The sequence below is a fragment of the Dromiciops gliroides genome, chromosome 2 (assembly GCF_019393635.1).
Source record: "Dromiciops gliroides isolate mDroGli1 chromosome 2, mDroGli1.pri, whole genome shotgun sequence".
Taxonomy (NCBI): domain Eukaryota; kingdom Metazoa; phylum Chordata; class Mammalia; order Microbiotheria; family Microbiotheriidae; genus Dromiciops; species Dromiciops gliroides.
In genome coordinates, this window is record NC_057862.1 from 571785082 (window position 1) to 571808057 (window position 22976).

General features: G+C 37.4%; 1 protein-coding gene across 5 annotated transcripts in view; it reads right to left on the minus strand.

Moving 5' to 3' along the window:
* PLCB4 (phospholipase C beta 4) overlaps positions 1-22976 on the minus strand; it is a 381108-nt gene that overhangs the window by 124026 nt on the left and 234106 nt on the right. For all 5 annotated transcript variants that reach the window (XM_043986572.1, XM_043986571.1, XM_043986575.1 and 2 more), the window contains one exon: positions 324-403. In XM_043986572.1, coding sequence (XP_043842507.1) covers positions 324-403 — 80 coding nt within the window. The remainder of the gene's footprint in view (positions 1-323; positions 404-22976) is intronic.

Sequence of the window (22976 nt, forward strand, 5' to 3'; positions counted from 1 at the left end):
TGTCAAAACATGCCTAATATATAACCACCATATTAGTTAATTCAACTTTCTTGGTTTAGATCTGGATAGAGAAGGGGAATAGGACTTAGGTTAGACCTGAAAGACTATCTATCTTATTTCCAATTTGGCCATTTCTTTGATGAAAACCAAGAATAAACATAAATGCATCTCTCTCTCTCCCTCTCTCTCTCAATCTCTCTGCACACACTCATTATATAAACATATACATGTATATATATATTACACACACACACACACACATATATATATAAGTAAAATTCTCCAATTTTTAAAAGAAATAAGTAATCAGAAAAAGTACTCACTGTTTCTTGAGGCATGTCATTGGACTAACATTGTTAGCTCTAAAATTATGTATGATGGCTCTTAACCCTTCTACCCATTGCTAGAAAAAAAAAGAAAAAGAAAATGAACTTAATGATTGAACCCCAGAAAAAAATAAGTGATTTTATTGTTTTCACTAGAAAACTTTTATCTACTTTGCAGAAACTAACTTAAATAACACTTCTATAATCCCTTGCCTCAAACTCCTCCTTTTACATTTTTTACTTTCATATTTTATTCTTTATAAAACAGAGGTTATGGTTTTCATTCTTTCCAGCCAGATAAATGTGGCATATGTACTATCATTAAACATCAGGTTTCCAACAATGGAAAGCTGCCCTCTGATAGATTTATTAGCTCCTTTCTTTATGGCTTGAATAAATACAAGCCCTTCTTTAGTTGCTGGCAATCTTAGTAATTCCTAAACAACATTATACAATAAATGATGACATATTTAAGTATTCCCAGTTTAGAAAATGAAGAATCTTTTGAAACACAGAGGCATACCTATTTTGTTATGAGATTTCATACTAATCTAGCAGTCTGCTGCATATTCTACCTCCCTTTCTTTTCCAGAAGAGCCTTAAAAAGAAAAATATTCCACTGATCATGAGCATGCCTAAGAGCTAATAGTACTGGATGCTTACATATTTTCTGTATAAGGATTTAGTCTTTAGCAGCAGTTCAGCCATTACCTCAGAGATTTACAAAGAAAACAGTGGAAAGGTTATGTATGGCCTTAAAGGGATTTTGATCTATATAGACCATTATACTAGTAAGTGCCAATCTGGGAGCCAAGGCCAACTTTTGCCTTTAGGCTCTTGCACATGGCTCCTGTTGACGTCAAAGGAAGCGACACATGTGAGCCTGGGGAAAGAATATAACCCTTAGTAAAATGTTATTTAGTCCAATAGATATGGGTTATGGATTAATGTGGATCATGGCCAAACCCCATGGAGATCATTTTCAATGGTACACAATATGAAGAGTCATTATTCTACCTTCACAAGGGGAAAATGTTTTGAATCTATTACAACTTGAAAAGTGCAGTTTGTGGGTTTATAACAGTAAGACTTCTTAGACCCTAAAAGAGTTGCTGGAATAATCATGAATGAGGAAATGAGGCATCGTAACAGAAAAGTGCTAATGTTTTCTTTCTTTCTTTTTTTATTTAAACAAATTATTACTAGCATCATTTTGAGGGAAGATGAGGGACATATAGGAGGCAGACAAAAGGCCCACTACATCAGGAACACCTACAGAATCTTAAATGTCAACCTTAAAGTCATGGTGTATGGACAGAGAAGCACTCACGCTAAACAGAATGGAGAGCCTGAACAAACAGTGCATAATCATTTGGATTATGAGATAGGAGAAATAAATAGAAGGCAAAACAGCTTCAAGGTGTTTATCATCAGACTTCACTTCCTATGTCAAACTCAGTATGAAAAACACCTTGCTTGGGACCAGCAAGTACTCCCTTATTGACCTCACTAACCACAAGCCCATGAAGCTTCCCCACATTTGATATAAAAAGCCTATATAATCTGTTCGGTAGTAAAAGGGAGGTATTTTTTCCCTTAATTTAATAGTACGTTTACAGCTTCCAAAACTAAAATAAATAAATCTGCTAACTTCCTTTTGCAATTTTCCAAGTTTTGGGTTCATTCATTTGTTCTTTCTGTTCCTTGTAATTTAGCCAATCATATAGTGGGCAACGAGGTAAAGCAGTGAATAGAGTGCGGTGCTTGGAGTCAGGAAGATTCATCTTCCTGAATTAAAATCTGGCCTCAGACACCAGTTATGTGACCTTGGGCAAATCACTTAACCCTGTTGGCCTGTTTCCTCATCTGTAAAATGAGTTGGAGAAGGAAATGGAAAACTATTTCAATGTCTTTGCTAAGAAAACTTCAAATGGGGTGGCAAAGAGTCGGAAACGACTGAAAATGACTGAACAACAACATAAATTGTTAGTTAACACTGAAATGACATAGGGGCTATGTTCTGAGTGTGCTTTTTAAAAAAAAATTCTAGAATCACAGAACTTTAGCGGTTGTTTAGTCCAGTGTCTAAATATAAAAGAATTCTCCCTACAACATAACTGAGAAATGATTGTTCAGTTTTTTTTAAAAACTACCAAGGAGGGGGAATCCATTCCCTTCCAAAGAATCCCATCTTACTTTTGGATAGCTCCAACTGTTGGTAGAGAATTTTCCTATTATTTAAGCCAAATTTACCTCTTTATAAGCTAACATCTATTGTCTTTCTGGTGCCAAACACAATAAATCTAATTCTTTCTTTCACAGGGCAGCTCTTCAAATATTTAATGACAGCTACCTTCACTCCCTCCATTCCTGCCCCCTGAAAAATATTTTCTAACTATTTTATGTATTATACTGAAAGAATTTATTACCATGAAGTGGCTAGGGAACCTTAGAACTTTTATTGCTGGAGAAGGCTTTAGAGAACTTTTAATTCAGTAATGTCTCCTTTACTTTGTGGTTGAGGAGGATTTAACAAGATGGGCACCAATATTCTCAGGGTATGGGGTCCTGTTGATCTGATTCAACCTTCTCATTTTACAGTATAATTCAATTAAACAAATATTTGTTAATTGCCTACTCTATGAAATATGCCCATGCTGAGCAATGAATATGCAAAGATGAATTCACAGACCAGCCCCTGCTCTCAGATGATGACACTGAGGCCCAGAAAAGGGACTTTCTTAAGGTCACACAGCAACTACATTGTGTCAGAACCAATGAAAAGATTCTAGAGCAAGAATACCAGATGAACTGTTTTCCTATGAAGGTCTCTTTCATTTAGATCATGCTATATGGAATTTAATCTTATCAAGGCCTATCACAATCTCTTCAGGTCATCCTCACTGTAGCCCAACTCCCATCTCTTGTCAAAGGAATATTAAACCTAATTCAGAAAGTTAATAATAGTGAAAACATAACAAATTATTGGATCCTTTACTTTTTCCCCCAAAAAAATAATCTGGTGAAATGCCAGCAGATGTCAGTAGAACCCTAGCATTTTGTGCCAACATTATACTGTTAGTGAAATGAATAATGAACAATTTTTGCTTCCCCGACTCACGGAAACATGAAAATTTCACACAGATGTCACTTCAGAATTTCTGAAAATAAGCAAGGATGTGAATCATCTGCATTCTCAAAATGTTTCAATGTAATATGGGAACCTCTGGATGGCACCTGACTTGGACAATTAGTCCTAAAAGATGTCAGGTATTCACATCTGCAAGAGAGGGATGCTATATTAATAGAATCTAAGCAGGGCTGAGTATTTGGTTTCTGACGTTGAGTGGGCTAAGTGAAATGGAAAACTAAGACATAATCTAATCAATTCAGATGATATAGATCAGCTAAATAATTTACATGGGGAAAACTCCCCCATCCCCCTCAAAAATGGGGGTTGGGTATAAATTATATTTCTGTCTCTGCTTTCCACTAAACTTTCTCCTCACAAACATACCCTTAGAAGACACATCTCATTAATCCTCATTAACAGCTCTGAGAATTGGCTATGTTTTGTTCTTTGTGTTTTCAGAGTGGATCCCAGGATAGATGACACTAATAATACTTGGACAAAATTACTAAAATGTGGTGCCTTATTGAGACCTCCCATAAACTAATCACCTTGACTTTTATGAACAGATATTCAACCATTTAACAAACATGTATGAATCATATCCAGGAGGCAGAACACTACTGTATGAACAAAGAATTCTGAGTTTATTTCAAAAGTATCCCAAAAGGCTTAGTGCATGTTTAAAGCTACAATAGCTTAGATAGGTCCAATAGTTTAAAACCACACTAACTTCTTTGTGCACAGGTTTAAGGCTTAAAAGTACCCTGTCTTTCCAGCTGGTGAAAAGTGAAGCTTAGAAAGACTAAAGGATTTGTTGAAGGTCAGACATTAACTATCTTCTTAGCTATTATTGTATTGAAATTCAGCTCTTCCTTGAAATCTAGTGTTCTTCCTACTATATTGGCACAAATTCTCTTCTCATGGACCTTACAACCTAAAAGGAAAAGATACAAACATATATCTACAATTAATAACATTTTTATGTTCTTTAAGGTCTGAGGAGAAAGATTATAAATGACTGAGAGAATAGGACATTTTTTGAAAGTGACATTTGAGTTTTTTGTTTTTTTGTTTTTTAATTGGTAGGATTCAACAGGCAAGAAAGAAGAAAGGTTATGGACTTAAATTCAAGACACCCATAGTATTCATCTATCCCACAATTAAAAATGGAATTAAGAAGTGTTGGTGGTGCTTTTGTTTTCTGGATTGAACCTACATTACATTCAGTCTCAAGGTGTTTTTCTGCCCTTTGATGGGGAAGTGTGACTTCCAGACTTTGGGAAAGGAAGGCCCTGGGATCTTAATTTGGTGCCTCCATGAAGTTTGAACCTTGCTCACATCACATCATTTACTAGACTTTAGGCTTCTCGAGGGCACAGGCTATGTTCTGAGGAACAAATACTTTGTATGCAGTGTAAGTTTTTTGGATGAATGAATAAATCTAAGTAATCAAGGTCATGTTTCTTTGGTACCAGAAAATGCCTGGAAGGAAGGGAAAGAGAATGAAACTTTGAAAAGGCTTAATTTTTCAAAAATGGTCCCAAGATCATCTCCTATAGTGCTTGACTTGGACTGCAGCCAACAGTGACATCCTTGTCAGTTTCAATCTTAACCCTTCTCAATTATGGTTGGATAATATGTATGTGAGTAAAAAATTCTGGCCTGGTGTTTTGGGGAACTCCCTTTGCTATTTCCTGTGTAGAAGCTAAGAGAATCATGTTACTAATGAAGGCCCTTAAAATGCCTTGTATATGAGCTATGCCTTATAGATAATTAGAGAGTTGGACTTGGAATCTGGAGGACAGAGGTTCAAATGCTGTCTCTGACATATGCTGGCTGTGTGACTCCAGGCAAGTTGCTCAATCTCTCAGTGACCTGGGCACATAAGACCAAAAATCTAGAGAAAATGTGCCAATATGCATTGCTTAAGGGGGTTTCCCCTTCTGGGAAATCCCTATACAAATTAAATCACTAGCCTAGAGGCAGCTAGGTGGCATTGCAGACAGAGTGCTGAACACAGAAATAGGAAGACTTGATTTCAAATCCAGCCTCAGACACTTAGTGGGTGAATGACTTTGGGTAAGTCATTTAACTTTTGTCTGCCTTAGTTTTCTCAAATGTAAAATAGGGATAATAATAGCATTTTCCAGATCTGTTGTGAGAATCAAAAGAAATAATATTTGTAAAGATCTTCAGCACAGTGCCTGACACATGGTAGGTACAAAATAAATGCTAGGTATTATTCTGCTGCCCTGCCTGGTGTCAACTCCATGGAACAAGATACCTCCATGCTTGGTATCCCCTGGTCTCTAACCTTTTCTCCCCATTGTAAATTCTTTTTATTATTTTGTAAATTCTTTTTATTAATTATATCCCCAGTGCATACCACAATGCCTGGTACGCAGTAAACATTTAATACATTTTTATTGGAATCTGTTGGATTGGATGTACCATGTCTGTTATTTTATCCATAGGGAACCCAGCATACCTTTGTAAGTCAGTGATAAATTTCCTATGTATAATCTCACCAGACTCCTATGCTTTTATTTTTATTTATTTATTTTTTGCAGGCCAGTGAGGGTTAAGTGATTTGCCCAGGGTCGCACAGCTAGTAAGTGTCAAGTGTCTGAGGCCGGATTTTAACTCACGTCCTCCTGAATCCAGGGCTGGTGCTCTATCCACTGCGACAACTAACTGTGCTTTTAGAAAGCAAACCTTAACTACACCAAAAGTTGCACTGTATTTGGCAATGCCTGAGAGTATGTGGTTGTTGTTCAATCATTTCAGTTTTGTCCAAATCTTTATGACCCCATTTGGGGTGTTCTTGCTACAGATACTAAAGTGCTTTGCCATTTCCTTCTCCAGCTCATTTTACATTATGTTATTAATGAAGGCCCTTAAATTGCCTTCTATCTGCCCTATGTCTTACAGATAATTAGAGAGCTGGCCTAGGAATCAGGAAGACATAGGTTCAAAATGCTACCTCTGACATACAAAGTTAAGTGACTTGCCCAGGGTCACACAGCTACTAAGTGTCTGAAGTTGGATCTGAACTTGGGTCTTCTTGACTCCAGGGCTGGTGCTCTATCCACTGTGCCAGCTAGATGCCCCAAGATTATCAATGGGGTTTTTCCAATAAAGGATTTTCACTTACCATCAGTCAATAACAGCTGTACTCCAACTTCTTCAGTAGAAAAATCCAAATATCCACATGAAATAAATGTTGAAGGGCCACAAGATTCCCCCTATTTGCTTTGTCAGCTAGGATCATGATTGCAGAAGAGATGTAGTAAAGACCCTCCTCCATTTTCCCTGCCCCTGCTGCTTTCCACTGCCAGCCAGCGCTTAGCTTTAGGCACAAGAAGGGCAGTTTACACCCACAATGTTGCATTATTTTGTGATAAGGCAGGTCCCATGTAAACCTGCCTACAACAACCTAACAGTAGGCAAATTCTGAGAAATGCAGAAATGGTCTTTTATCCAGCACACGCAAAATTGAGATAGTTCTTAAAAGGAGCCTGTGGTTCAGTTTTCAAACTGAAAATTACCTACAGGGCTAAGTGCAGTACTGGTGTTTTATGTGGATCTACTCCACTGTTGGAGGGTGGAATCATTCCTTGTGTCTAATTTCCTGAAGGCTATGCGTGGGCACTGAGCAGTACAGTGCACAGAGCCTGGGTTCAGATTTACTTTCAGATATTCACCAGCTCTGTCACCATGGGCAAATCAGCTAATCTGCTTGACCCTCAGTCTCCTCATCTAAAAAAACAAAGGGGTTGGACTATATAGCTTTTAAAATCTCCCCAGCTCTAAATATATGCTCTTTGACAGCCACTTCACAGGGTTATTAGAAAGAAATGACTTCTTAAACCTCTTCTTGTTTTTGTTATCGTTCAGTCCTTCTGTCACGTCTGTCTCTTTGTGATCCCATATGGGATTTTCTTGGCAAAGATCCTGGAGTAGTTTTCCATTTCCTTCTCCAGTGGATTAAAGCAAAGAGAGGTTAAGTGACTTGCCGAGGGTCACACAGCTAGTGTTTGAAGCCACATTTGAACTCAGGTCTTCCTGACTCTAGTCCCAGAGCACTATCCACTGAGCTACACACTTCTCTCTATTTAAGCCTCTAAGAGTTATATAAATGTGAAGAATTAATATCATTTTCAAGAGCTATTCTTGTTGATGAGCCAAGATTTTTTTTCCAGTGGCATATCATTTGTATAAGAACTAAATGAGTAATATACAATATATGGATGATGAAACTAAAGGTAGATTTAGGAAAATCATTTTATCTAAATCAGTTCAATATATGGAAAGTTCACAATCTATCTTCTAAGATAGCGTAACTTCAGTCTGACTCCCTCTCTCTATATGCATATATATGTGTGTGTATGTGTGTAAATATATATGTCTGTGTGTATACACTCACACATATAAACACACACACACACACACACACACACACACACACACTCCAGTGGTGTGTTCTCAGCATTAGCTTCACAAGGCATGGAGAGTTCACACTTTTAATATTCAGGATGAAGCACAGTTCTGATCTTGTTCCTCCTCTGTCCAAGAAACTTGAGTCCATAGAGCTAGAAGGGGCCTGAGAAGCAATTTAGTCCAAACCCCTCCTTTTACAGAGAAGTGAAAGTGACAGAGGAAGTAGGAGGTGGGGTCAGAATCTGAATCCTGGGTCTCTTAACTCCACACCTGTCCTACTACTTCTTCATTCTTACTTCTGAGATAAAATACAAACTCCTTAGCTTGACATTTAAAGCCATTCACAATCTGCCCCTGGCTTTGCTTTCTAGGCTTGTTGTACACTCTTTCTCTCCTGATACACTAGAATCCATCTAAACTGCCCTAATTACCGTTTCTTGAACTTGGCCTTCTTTTTGCTCTTGTTCAGTCATTTTCGGTCCTGTCTGACTCTTCATGACCCCATTTGGGGTTTCCTTGGCAAAGATGCTGAAGCGGTTTGCTATTTCCTTTTCCAGCTCATTTGACTGATGAGGAAACTGAGGCCAGCAGGGTTAGTTAAGTAACTTGCCCAATGTCTGAGGTCTCCAGATATGAACTCAGGAAGATGAGTCTTCCTGATTCCAGGCTCGGTGCTCTATCCACTGTGCCACCTAGCTAGTCTTAAACCTGAAATTCTCTCTCCTCATTTCCCCCTCTTAAAATACCTAGTGTGAGACTCATTTCAGAAGTACCATGCCCTTTGCGAAAACATTCTCATAATCTTATTGCTCCCTTCCCTTTTTCATTATCGCCATCATTGCTAGCAACTATATAGCACTTTAGAGATATTATCTCATTTGATCTTTATAACAACCCAGCAAGGTAAATGCTATTATCTCCATATCACAGATGAGTAAATGGAGGCACAGAGAAGATACACAACTGCTAGCAGTCTGAAGTATAATTTGAACTCAGGCCTTTCTGAATCTAAGTCCAGTATTTGTTTACATGCCATATTTCCCCAGTAGCATTTTAACTCCTTAAAGACAGATGATTCTTTGTTTTGTTTTGTTTTACATCTTTAACACTGTATCTTGTATGTAGCAGATATAATAAAGGTTTGTTGGATTGGACCGCACTAGATTGCTTTTCTGAATCAGTCAAATCCTTTCTTAAAATGAGTCAGGACAGAAAGAGCCAATGTTTTTGCAAAATTCAGAAGCAACTTCTAGTTTGACACATGTATAAAAAATAGTTAGCAGATCACCTCAGAAAAGTCAGGTTTATAAATCTATGATCAAAGAGTGAACTAATGAGCATATAATGAAGGCTAGAGAACTAATTTAAAAACCAAGGGAACTAAAAACCTATAAAGGGAATTTTTCATTAAAATCAGGGCTTTAGTGAGAGAAAACCATAGGAACCTCTCCTTCAGTACTAGAACATAATATCAACTCTGACAAACTTTATAAAATGGAAATGGAAAACCTGAAAGAAGCCAAATAGTAAATATATTTATTTCCTGATTCATAATTCAACATTTATTAAGTATCCACTATATGCCAGGTACTTTCAGGAAAGTGAGATCTTTGTTTCATTGCAATATGTCCACATTTCTGGGCAAAATACTTGCACATACAAGACACAGAGATAGTCAAAACAATATATCACTATGGTTAACTTTTAGGTTGTTCGAGGTTAATTGGAAAGAACTCTGAGAGACAACTTGTTCAATCAGGCAAGAGACAATGCCCTTTTAATTTTATTATTATTATTATTTTTTTTTTTTGCAGGGCAATAGGGGTTAAGTGATTTGCCCAGGGTCACACAGCTAGTAAGTGTCAAGTGTCTTGAGCCCAGATTTGAACTCAGGTCTTCCTGAATCCTGGGCCGGTGCTTTATCCACTGTGCCACCTAGCTGCCCTCCCTTTTATTTTGTTTTTTTTTTTTTTTTTGGGGGGGGGGGGGGAGGGAACAGACCTGAGATCTCATTTTCCATAAAAAACTCCCAATGAGGCAACTCTCTCTACATATGCAGATAAGCAGCTACTTTGCAATTTATAGACTTAGAGATCTGCCTGGGACCAGAACTGGGCCCAGAGTCACAAAGCTAGTATGAGTCAAGGCCTTCTCACTGGAGGCCAGCTCTTTATGCAAAGATCAGGCTACCTCTCTGCATTAAGTGCCTTATTGTTAAATAATAGGATTATAGGATTGTGGGATTCAAAGTTGGAAAGGAATTTAAGAGATTATCTCATCCAACCTCTTATTTTACAGACAAGGACACTGATAACTGAAAGCAATGAAGCTGACTTTCCCAAAGTCACTTAGGCCTTCTCTCAGTCCTCACTCTCCCTCATCCCTTTAGAGCATTTGACATTATTAACAACAGCTGCCTTCTACGTAGCCTCTAGTCTTGGTTTTTGAAAGGTTCTATTCTCTTAATTAAGAGGAGGAGGGGGCAGCTAGATGGTGCAGTGGTAAAGCAGTGGCCCTGGATTCAGTAGTACCTGAATTCAAATCCGGTCTCAGACACTTGATACTTACTAGCTGTGTGACCCTGGGCAAGTCACTTAACCCTCATTGCCCTGCAAAAAAAAAAAGGGTATTACATGAATTAAGAGGAGGAAATGCTTCTCTTCTGTGTCTTTCATTGGTTCCTCTTTCTTGCTCTTTAATATTTACTTCACCTCTGAACTTTAGTTTCTCAATCTATAAACTGGGACAACATACAACCTTTCTCATTAAGACATTAGGAAAAAATGCTCTGTAAGGTATCAAGTGTAAGATTAATCCAAACGATTATTGTCATTAAGGTTGTCCTGGGCCTTCTCTTATTTCCTTATACTCTGCTCCTTGATGATCTCATTAACTCACACAGTTTCAACTACAATCTCTGTGCAGATGACTCCCAAGTCTATATATGGAGCCCTGACCTTTCCACTGAGCTTCTTTCAAATACACACATTAATCTACCTACAAGATGTCTCCAACTGCTTGTTCTATCAGCGCCTGAAATTCAACATATTCAAAACAGAACTAATTATCTTTCCCACCAAGCCTCCTCCCTTTTTGGACTTTTCTGTCTGTCCATGTTGCCATTCATTTGGGATTGCAGTTGAAATCATAATGCTACCTTTGATCTTTCTGGCTATCTCTATACCATGCTGCCTCCACCACTCTGGCAATCACCCCTCCCACCCCCCTCAGCCGCCCCTGTCTCACCGTTCCCTGTTCTTCCTTCCTTTCCCCCAAACCAGCTGGAAACTCAGATTCCATGTCTGCTACATTGGTTTTTGATGGATGAACTTTTCACATGACCAGAAACAGAATTTTTTTTTTGGCCATTTCCCAGCTACCTCAACACCTTGCCACCTCCTCCCCTTCCTATTCCTAATTCCTGTTTATTTGTTGTCTTCCACCATTAGAATGTAAGCTCCTCGAAGGCAAGACTGTCTTATTTACTCATATTTGTTATCTTCAGGACTCAGCACAGTACCTGGCATACTGCCAATATTTATAAATGATCTGTCTGTCTATGTATGTATGTATGTATGTATGTATGTATGTATGTATCTATCTATCTCCCTAACCTGTTATATCCAGTAAATTATTCCCATCTATTCATCTATTCTATTCATCTCCAAAATATCTCCTCTAAATTCCCACTACCATCATCATCTTTGGATAAGACCTCATTTCTTTCTTTCTTTCTTTTTTTTGGAAAGGGGGTGAGGTGATTGGGGTTAAGTGACTTGCCCAGGGTCACACAGCTATTAAGTGTTAAGTGTCTGAGGTCGGATTTGAACTCAGGTCCTCCTGACTCCATGGCTGGTGCTCTATCCACTGTGCCACCTAGCTGCCCCCAGGCCTAATTTCTACCTACCTGAATAACTGTGATAGACTCCTAAGTGGTTTTCCTATGTTCATTTTATTTTCCCTCTAATCCATACTTCATACTGTTGCCAGGTGAATCTTTCCTATGTTTCTTCAGATCTTTTAGTGGTTTTCTAAAACACTTTTAAGAAATTTCTCTGACTCATGATGTTAACTCGGTTCTGGAACTAATCTCAAGTATCAAGGAAAGAACTCTTCGTCAAAATAAGTTATAGCTCCTATTTCCATAAGAAAAGGGAAGCCTAACTGAATAAATTACTAGATTTTAAAATGCTTGCAACTTTGGGCAAAATGATTCAGGTCAAAGATGCCCCCATAAAATCATCTCATCAACGTAGTTAAATTAAAAACTTTTAAATTAAAAACTTTTAAAAAGACATTATTAGAATCATAATATTTTAGGACTGGAATGGGGCTTAGGGGTCATGGAGTTCACCTTCTTCATTTTACAGATGAGAAAACTGTGGCATACATAGGTTAACTGACTCACAGAAGATCCTATTTAATATCAGGTAGTAAAGTAATTTTCTGACTTTCCATCCAATTTTCTTTCTAGCACCATATATTGAATGACATAACATGAACTTGGAGACAAATGACTGCATGAGTCATAATTATAATTCCAAATGAATTTCACCTGCTATTGTTTGACAGTAGACACTAGAAAACATGTTGGAAGTGGGTGGGAATTTAAGGTTAATAAAAATTCCTTTTGCAGAAGTCCCAAAATAAAATCTTTGTCTTATGCTTTTGTTTAGTTTTGTTTTTTGGGGTGAGGAAATTGTGACTTTCCCAGGGTCACACAGCTAGTAAGTGTCAAGTATCTGAGACCGGATTTGAACTCAGGTCCTCCTGAATCCAGGGCTGGTACTCTATCCACTGTGCCCCATCTTATGGTTTTACTACAACTATATTAATTATCGTCACATTCATCTTATCTAGTAAGTTTGTAATATGAAGAATTAGAGTAAACTGAATTTTTTCAGTCTACAATACCAAAAAAATGTTTTTGAAAGAGAACAATAGTGATGTGCCACCGACTGCATAATGAATTTACCCATCAATGTTTTGAATATAGTTGTCAGGAGAGTGAAAGGTTTCTGAAAAAGCAAGACCAGTTATTGTTACCCTGAGGACTGAGAAACAAGACCTTCTCTTTTTCAAATGCTGAGGAGAAGAGAATGGCCAATAAGGACATGGTAACCTCTCCTGGCTTTGTATTCCACCTGAAGAATTTCCATTGCTGGCTTTGTCAAGGAATCATAAAGGAGAATGGATGCTATTACCTTCACAGTGTTCCTGATTTAAATATTGCACATTCAAAAGTTTACAATGACTTTGCAAAAATGATTGCTGAAGACACAAGATGCATTCAAAGCTGATGATTGTGAGAGTGACCTGACTAAGGAATGTTCCTCACTCCATAGCTGCTGAGTGAAATCTATTTCCTGATACAGATGGATTTATACCTTGGAAAGAGTTATAAAAGCTCTTCTAGGCTAGGTGAGGGTTTCTGAATTGAGGATTTTTAAGAACCAGATTTACTTCAGAATGAGTCTAGGTAATTTATAGGAAGAACTGTACCTCCTGATTTATTTTCAATTTGAGCTCTCAAAAGAAGAAGGCACATAAAACGTATATAAAATGAGGTGACAGGAAGAGAGGTGATAATGAAAAGGGATGATCTTACATAAAGGCAGAATATATGATGTGATACTTCCTAGTTGTGTGACCTTGAGCAAATCAGTTAACTTCAGTGAGTTTCAGTTTTTCCTCATCTGAAAAATGGGGACTACTACTACTGCTACTACTACTGCTACTACTACTACTACTGCTACTACTACTGCTACTACTACTGCTACTACTACTACTGACAACCACCACCACCACCATCATCATCATATTTGCAGTATCTACCAGTGTTATTGCAAGGAAAGTATTTTATAACCTTCAAGTACTACATAAATATGAGTGTCTTGCAATCATCATTATTTTTGGAGTTTGAATTCCTAGAGCAGTGATTGTCTATATTAGGTACTGCTTCTTTGGGAGTACAGTCATATGTAGTTTTGCTCTGTGCATTAAGTGCCATTAAGTAGCAAGTCCTTGAGGCTGGAGACTCATTCATTGTTCTTAATCTTTTTATCACTACTGCTCCCAAATTACCTTCCATGTACACACTATCTATAGTTCTTCAACTGTTGTAGTCATATTGTGGGGAATACCATTTTTCTGCCCAGAATAGCTTCCCTTTCCAAATGTCATATTTCTCTTAGATATATTACTAATTCTCTTAAGCAATGAAGCTGAAAATACTGGAAACATCCTTTATTCCCTCTTCTTTATACTATAGGTATATCCCTATATACCATCAGCAAATCCTGTTTCCCTCTCTTGAAATGTTATTCATATTTGTCTGCTCCTTTCCATCTCCACTGCCACTGTCCTAGCCTAAGCCTTCATCATCCCACATGTGGTTTATTTCAACAGTATCTTAACTGGTCTCCTGCAATATACTGCACACACAGATCTCCCTAAAATGCCATTTCAGTGATGTGTGACTCCCTTCTCCCATTCGAGACTTTCCAAATACTCCTAGCACTGTATAGGTTGTTGCTGATCTTTCATTTTCAAAAAGGACCAGTGACACACTGGGTGATATCTTGACTTGTGCATGAATTGGATTTAAGTGAGGCAGAGTTGCACAAAGTCATCAACCTCACTCTCTCACTCTCCCCAGAGTTATCAAAGTCCAGTGGCAGAACAAACATCAGGACAACTGTAGATGTAGTGAATGACCTTGACATCTTCCATGTCTGACCCAACTCTAAGTGCTCCATAGTACCTGCTTCAGCTACCTTCATGGGAAAAAATTGTTCTTATCCGTCCATTCTCCCAGGGAAAGTCTTCATATGCTTGGGGTAAGACATACCTCTAACTCACCTAGTAATAGTTTAGCTAAATTCTAAACTCCTTAGTCATTCAAAGCTCTCTGTGTTCACCCTAAACTCTTTGCTCTAGTAAGAAAAGTTTCTTTGTGGTCCAAGGCTTTGTATATGCCTTTCCCCCTGCCTAGAACGTTCTTTCCTCCCCTCTCTGCTCATCTAAATTATCCTCATCTTTCAGATCCCAGCTCATCTTCATGTCTTCCAGGAGGCATTCCTTTCTTACTTTAATAACAATATCAAAATAATACTAGTGGATGACATTTAGATGGTGCATTACAGTTTGCAAAGCCAAAATATTTCCATGTTTGACTTTCACAACAATTCTGTGACGTAGGTGTTGTTATTATCCCTATTTTATAGATGAGGAAACTGAGGTTGAAAGGTTAGCAAGTAAGTGTCTGAGATAGGATATGAACTCAGGCTTTCCTAAGTCTAAGTCCACTGCTCTATCCACTAGGCTACCTAACTGTTTCCATTATGGTATACTTTGATCTCATTCTTTTTTTCCTAATTATTTTAGCAGTTATAGTCCATCTTCCTCCTTTGGACAGTTAATCACAGACAGTCTTGTTATGTTATTTAAATGCTATGGATTATACTATGCTTCTCAAGGACAAGGATTATATGATTGCTTTAACTCTGTACTGCTAGTAGTGCCTTGCATACAGTAAGCACTTAACATTTGTTGAACTGAAATGAACTGCTGGATACGATTTTGGGAGGAATTAGATGAAGTCTTTTTTTAACACTAAAATTCTGTAATTCTATGATAAATAACTGTTCAATGAATAAATAAGATGCCAAAATATAAATAATCATGGGGAAATATATTAAGTACCTATCAATAATTCAAACCCGCATCAATTTATTTCCTAACAACTAATTAGCTGAGGTCTATCTAAGGGGATAGTAGTTTTGATGAAGAAAGAGGGAGAGGAAAAGAGAGGATAATCTAGGAATATAAGGAAGCATTTCAAAACATGAGAGTTAGAACTTTTGGGGAACAAAAAGGGAAGACAAAGTAAGTGGAGTAAGAACCTGGAAGTCATCAAGGAAGAGGAGAAACAATAGATAAAAGAGAACCTGAATGGGGTCTAGGGAAAGCAGCTTCATCTACTTAACAATTTTGTCTAGGTTCAGGGCCATGAAAAACAAAGCAATGTAATGAATGGCTTCCTAATTGAACCTAGCAATAAAACAAATGAGTCTAATTATTGTTATTTCGCAAGGGGGTTATCACCTACTGCAAGAAGGACTGGGCATTAAAAGCTGATGAATATAAGACAATACATTCATTGACTCATTTCTTCATTATCAACAATGATATTTTTTTACAGATTTAATATGGGAACAATTGAAAACAAAGAGTGAATTCTGTTAATCTCCTCTTTACCTGAAAAGCCTGGAGAAATGTGACATTTATAGTTTTGAGGGATGAAGTTTGTAAAGTCATTTCAATTAATTAGCATCCAATCCACTTCTACCCTGGGTGGAGAACTGTCTCCATGACTTTGTAAATGTGAATGTCATGGTTTTAAAAAAAAAATTCTCTTTTCTGAGCCACTGAACAGAGATTGGTATAGACATTTCTAAAAGTCATGTCACTTCCCTGGGTCAGATGCTTAATAAATCTCACCCAGCCTACTGCAGTATTATAACAATATGATACACTATGCCCTTTGAGAGTAGGGACTATATTTCATATATTTTTGTATCTATCTCAGTACCTGCATGATATTGACCCTATTTATCAGACCTCTTGGAATCCATCTTCCTTCTGTCTTTTTAATTTTCCCCACAACTTTTACTATATCATATCACTCCTTTGTTCAAAAACCTTCAATGGTTTCCTCTTTTCTATTGACTGATGGCTTTCATCTTTAAACAGACAACTATATAATGTAACAATAAAATTGCTGAAACAATCAGAAAATTGGAGGTTGAGAAGAATCAAAGGATCCTAAGAGATCTAGCTAATGATGTTTCTTGCTAATGTTCAATAAAGTTTCTTGGTTGCAACCAAGTCACATGTTATAATCCCTATACATGTCTTACTCATTCTGACCTTCAGAAATGCCCTCCCTAATCATGCAAACTCTACAATGCCTTCAAAGTCAAGTTCAGCATCTATATCCTCCATATTGTATACCATGAAATCCCAGCCAACACTGCTCTTTTCCTTTTCTAAAACTCTATTGCATGCTGATTTGTTCCTAGAATTTAAGGCACTATTAACTAATCCTTGTACTGTTCCCATTAAAGTTATTTCATTCATTCATGGTCCATACTATCTCTTCAAATAGTTTATAAGCTCATTCACGATAGGATCTAAGTCTTGTAGTTCTCGTATATCCATCAATACAACAATAACAAAATAACTCAAATTTATGCAGTGTTTTAAAATCCTAAATGCAGAAGGACCTTGTGAGATAGTGTAAGATAATTATACAAATGTCACAAATGAAGAAATAAGCCCAGAACATTTCTCAAGTGTCTTGAGCTGGGATTCTAGCACCATATGATGCACATACTTGCTGATTAATGGACCTCAGACTATACTGGCAATGTATTATTGAAATTAAAGAGCCTCAGTATAGTTTCATAGATCTACATTCCAAATCTCCTTAATATTTCTGGAAAACGGATAATACAAATATCAGATGTTATCACATTTCAGTAGGTAATAGTTAAAATTTCATCTCAACCAATACTATTTTAAGATGGAGGTCCATTTAATAAAGCTATTTCTCTGGATGATAAATTGGCCCAAAGTAACACGATTTTGCAGACCTGCTTTAGGAGAATTCTATTAAGTAGAGAATCCAATGGAATAAGTTGATTTGTAAGTCTTTCTCTATGAGGCTTTCATTTTACTTAACAAAAATATTTTGGGGGGTGGGATTCCTTGTTTATGCTTTCTTCTCTAAGTGTACTGAAAAGAAGGTAGAAGAGAAGAAATGCAGAGGAAGGGAGGATAGTAGTTACCAGAGTTACAGGGTGGGTGGAAGTGTTGGAAAGAACAAAGTCCTCATGTTATTTTAACAACCACCAAACCACAACCAAGGAAAGAATATGAGGTTCACATATTGCTGAATTCCAGCTTGCACATTCTTAAGTATAACCTTGCTGGTGTGTGAAATGAGTGCAACTGTTCAGTGATGTGAACATTCCTTGGCATTACTCTTCTTTAGGACTGGGATATAAATGGATCTTTTCCAATCTGGTGTCCACTGTTGAATTTTCCAAATCTGCTGGCACATTGAATAAAGCACTTTAACAGCATCATCTTTTAGGGATGGAAATAGTTCATCTGGGATTTCATCACCTTCACTAGTCTTATTGTTAGCAGTGCTTCCTAAGACCCACTTGACTTCCTACTCCAAGATGTCTGGCTCTAGATCAGCAACCACACCATCATGGTTATCAGTGATGCTAAAATCTTTCTTGTATAGTACTTCTGTGTATTGGGGGGGGGGCGGGGCAATGAGCGTTAAGTGACTTGTCCAAGGTCACACAGCTAGTAAGTGTCAAGCGTCTGAGACTGGATTTGAACTCAGGTCCTCCTGAATCCAGGGCTGGTGCTTTATCCACTGTGACACCTAGTTGTCCCCTCTTCTGTGTATTCTTGTACCTCTTCTTAATTTCCTCAACTTCTGTTTCTATTTTTGTCTTTTATAACGCCCATTTTTACATGAAACTTTCCCTTGTGGTATCTAATTATCAGGAAGAGATCTCTTCTGTCCCAAGCTAGTGTTTTCTTCTGTTTCTTTGCATTGTTCTTTTAAGAAACCCTTCTTATCTCTCCTTGCTATTCTCTGAAATTCTGCATCTAGTTTTCATTTCTTTCCCTTTCTCTTTCACTTTTTGCTTTCCCTCTTTTTCAGTTAATTGTAAAGCTTCATCAAATAGCCATTTTGCTTTCTTGCTCTTCTTTTTCTTTGGAATATTCTTTTGTTGTTGCCTCCTATACAACATTGCAAACCTCTGTCCATAGTTCTTCAGGCAGGCTATCGACCAGATCTATTCATCATCTCTACTTCATATTCATAAGGGACATTATTTATGTCATACTTATACTATCTGATGGTTTCCCCTACTTTCTTTAATTTATCTGAATTTTGCAATAAGAAACTCATGATCTGAGCCACCATTAGCTCCAGATCTTGTTTTAACTGACTGTATAGAGCTTCTCCCCTTCTGACTGCAAAGTACATGATGAATCTGATTTTGATACTGACCATTTGGTTATGTTCACCTATAGTCACTTTCTGGTTTATTGAAAAGACTATTTGCTATGACCATTAAGTTATATTGACAAAAATCAATTAGTCTCTGCCCTGCTTCATTTTGTCCTCCAAAGCCAGTGTTGCCTGTTATGTTAATTATCTTTTGATTTCATACTTTAGCATTCCAATTCCCTTTGATGAATGAGACATTTTTTGGGGTGTTATTTCTAGAAAATTTTGTAAATCTTCATAGAACTGATCATCTGTGGCTGCTTTAGCATCAGTGATTGGACTATAGGCTTTTATTACTTTAATGTTGAATGGTTTGCCTTCGATTTGAGCAGATACCAGTCTATCATTTTTTTAGATTATACCACAGTACTGCTTTTCTCACCCACCTATTGACTATAAGAGCTATTCCATTTCTTCTAAGGGACTCTTGCTCATAGTATTATATGCAGTGATCACCTGAATTAAACCCACCCATTTCAGTTCGCTGATATCCAAAATGTGGATGTCTATCTCTCCATGTCCTGTTTGACCACATCCAGCCTACCTTAGTTCATAGACCTTACATTTCAGGTTCCTATGCAATAATGATCTTTGCAGCATTAGACGTGCCTTTCATCACCAGACACATCTGCAGCTTTGGCCCAGCCAGTTCATTAGTACTAGAGCTTCTTATGGTCGTCTTCCACTCCATCCTAGTAGCATGTTGGACACCTTCTGATCTGAGGGATTCATCTTCTGATGTAATTTTTTTTTTCATTTTAGTACTGTCCATGGGTTTTTCTTAGCAAAGATATTGGAGTAGTTTGTCATTTCCTTCTCCAATGAATCACCTTTTGTCAGAACTCTCTCCTAAGACCTGTCCATCTTGGGTAACACTGCATAGCATAGCTCAGTTGCACTGAGTTACTTAAGCCCTTCTGCCAGAACAAGGCAGTAATCTAGGAGAATAACTCAATTTTGATATTCCATTAACTTTGTTGAGATGAGATTCCTGTCACATCAACTTAAATAAGAGACAAATTCCATTTTATTATTTTATTTCTAAGGTATTAATTAATATAAATTATCTGGAGAATTTTGTTGGAAAGCCCAACTTAGAAAGCTAAATAGTTATTTGCAATTTGTACAAGGTCTAATAAACAATATGGAGGTTGTTTAATTCCATCCAAATAATTGAATTTGGAACCTCATAACAACAGCTTATTTTTCCGGATAAAGGAAGATTAAACTTGGTATAAAACACTAGACTTCCATTTGAAGGTTTTTGTTTTTGTTTTTGAAATGATGATTACATCTCAATTTTGTCTACAGTGAGGCTGTGATTTCAGTTTGATATTCACTGCCAGCTGCAACTTAATAAAAAAGACATCTGAAGTCTACTTAGTTCGTCAGAGATCAAGATTGCATATACTTGGTTGCATTTGGAGAGAAGAAAAATAAAAACAAGAAAGGAGAGTGGCTTTTCTAACTAATGAAATGGGCATATGAATAATGTATATTAAATGCTGATGTTTTACTGTGAATGCTTCCTATAGCTCATGGGAAAGCTGTGGGCACAGGAATATATTATTAGAATTTAAGAACTAAGTGTGATAAATGATTTTCCTACATGGTGCTTTTCATTCTTATGAGATCAGGCCGCAGCCAGATATCAAGATCACTCACTCATCCATTCTCCCTAAAGCATACTGAATATATGTGGCTGCAACTTGACACCAATATAAAACCAGAAGGCTTTTAAGGAGAGGAAATGCAAGCTAAATTCTCCAATGAGGAACTAGGGAAGGATTTGGGTAAGCAGAATATAATTATCTACATTGGAAGGAGGCCAAGGCACCAGGGTTAAAGCCTTGAATATTGTCATGGGTTCCCCATTAAAGTCCAGTTCTATCCTGAAAAGTGCCTCTAAAAATAACATTGTGGGATCCTATATCTGTGTTCCCTGTCAACTACTGTTATATGACAATTACTCAATCTTTATGTCCAAAAATAATTTTCCCAGCCTTTCTTAGAGTTGTATTGCTCCCTTTAACCCCATGAGCTGAGGTATTAGGAGGAATAACCATATGCAAAAACTGGGCTTAGAACTTGGCCAAGCCTCCTTTCAGAGAAGGAATAACAGGAAGACTAGAAGTGATCTCTAATATTATATGTGTATACATATACATATACATATTACAAATATACATATATATCGATATACATGTGTATAAGTAAAGCACAGCAACTGTGTGTATGCATGTATAAATGCAATTATCTATGTCTGTATGCAACTGTCTGTGTGTATATATGTATGTATAGACATATATACACAGACATCTGCTTTACTTAAACAGACAGTTCCAGCATATTTCTCTTTTATGTAACATGAATTTGCACACAGACATGAAGAAGGGATGGAGGAAGCAAGCAAGGGACACAGAGAGGAAAGGGAGAAAGAGCTCTTGAAGGGAGGGGGTAGCACACAGATTAGGTACCAGGAACAGAGAAGGGAGAGAAGGAGGAGGAACAGGTGGGGGCCCAGGCCAGCTATGTGAGGGCCTGGCTGGAACCCAGAGGAAGAACATATGCAGGTGGCAATGTAGAGGGGAGAACACATGGGGGCCAGATGAAAGGATGGCTAATACATAGGGCTGGGGACAGGCCTGGTACCCGAGTGAGGACAGACAGAAGGCAGATAGTGGGTAGAATGGGGCAAAAGTGTCCTTATCACAGGAGATCTCAAGCCAAGCCCAAGACTCATTCTTCTGCTTTCACTTGGAAGACTTTTTTTTGTCTGTTTTTGGTGCAGTGTGGGGAGACTGAGGGGCAGGAGCATAGAGAGAACACAGTTTGCTATGGTAAACATAACTGTTTTGTGGAATGCAGATCTCTTTCAGAATTTTTTATGTAAAGTTGAATTTGTGTAATGGGAATTTGCATAAAGTAAGAACTGTCTGCATACATATATATACATATATATATGTATAAATTAACACCATTATGTATCAATAACCCAAGCAAATGAATGAAGGGGAATAAATAAGGGAAAGAACAATAAGGTGTCTTTTATAGCCACCTTCTCTTTGAACCAAAAAACTACAAGTATTTTTACTGTCACAAGATATGTAGACAAAATGATACTTTGTATTTACTTGGCACCTCTTTTCTGAGAAGGCCTGAGGCTTGATGAGTATCATTTTGCTTAATCATAACACCCATATGAACAAGGAAAAAGTGATCAAAACTTCCATTCTGCACTCAGGAAGGTAAAAAGCTTAGGGCCCATAAAATGGGTTTCTCTTATAGAGGTGTAATCATGGTTTGAACAGGTCAATAATATATTCCTACCAGTATTCATTTAAAAATAATCTTATCTCCAAAAGAGTGGGAAAAGTGTAACAAAGGGTCTCATTTAGGTAAGTGAGACAGGAGATTCCCTTTTGGCTTTAAATGAAGGGCTTAAAGATGAACTCCAAATTTTAGAATTTAGGTCTTAGAATGGTAAGTGATAATAAATTCAGTTGCCTAATAAAGTGACTAAGCCATTCTAATTCTGTTACATGAATTAACTCCTATGTCTTCCTTCCTTCTAGTAAAGATAACTTTTCTCTGACTGAGCAGTAGAATTAGATTTGCTTTAGATCATGGAGACCCTGAACTGGCAACCAGGAGTTTTGGGTTCAAGTCCTAGTGCCTCCATTTTACCTCTCTGAGGATCTTTTAATCCAATCCACCTGTTAAATGAGGGGATAAGACTCTATCAGTTAGAGCCCTATCCACCTCTAAAGTGCTCTAGTTCTTTGGAATTTTTTACTAACTCAATGGACAATGAATTATAATCCTTTGCATCTGTAGTAATCTCATGTATCTCTTACTGCCAAATCATTCCAGCAGGACAATGTACCACTAGAAGGCCTGGATCGTGATTTCAGTGATATAGGGAAACCTTTATGAATAAACCATTCTACTAATGTAGGTTAGCACTTTCTCT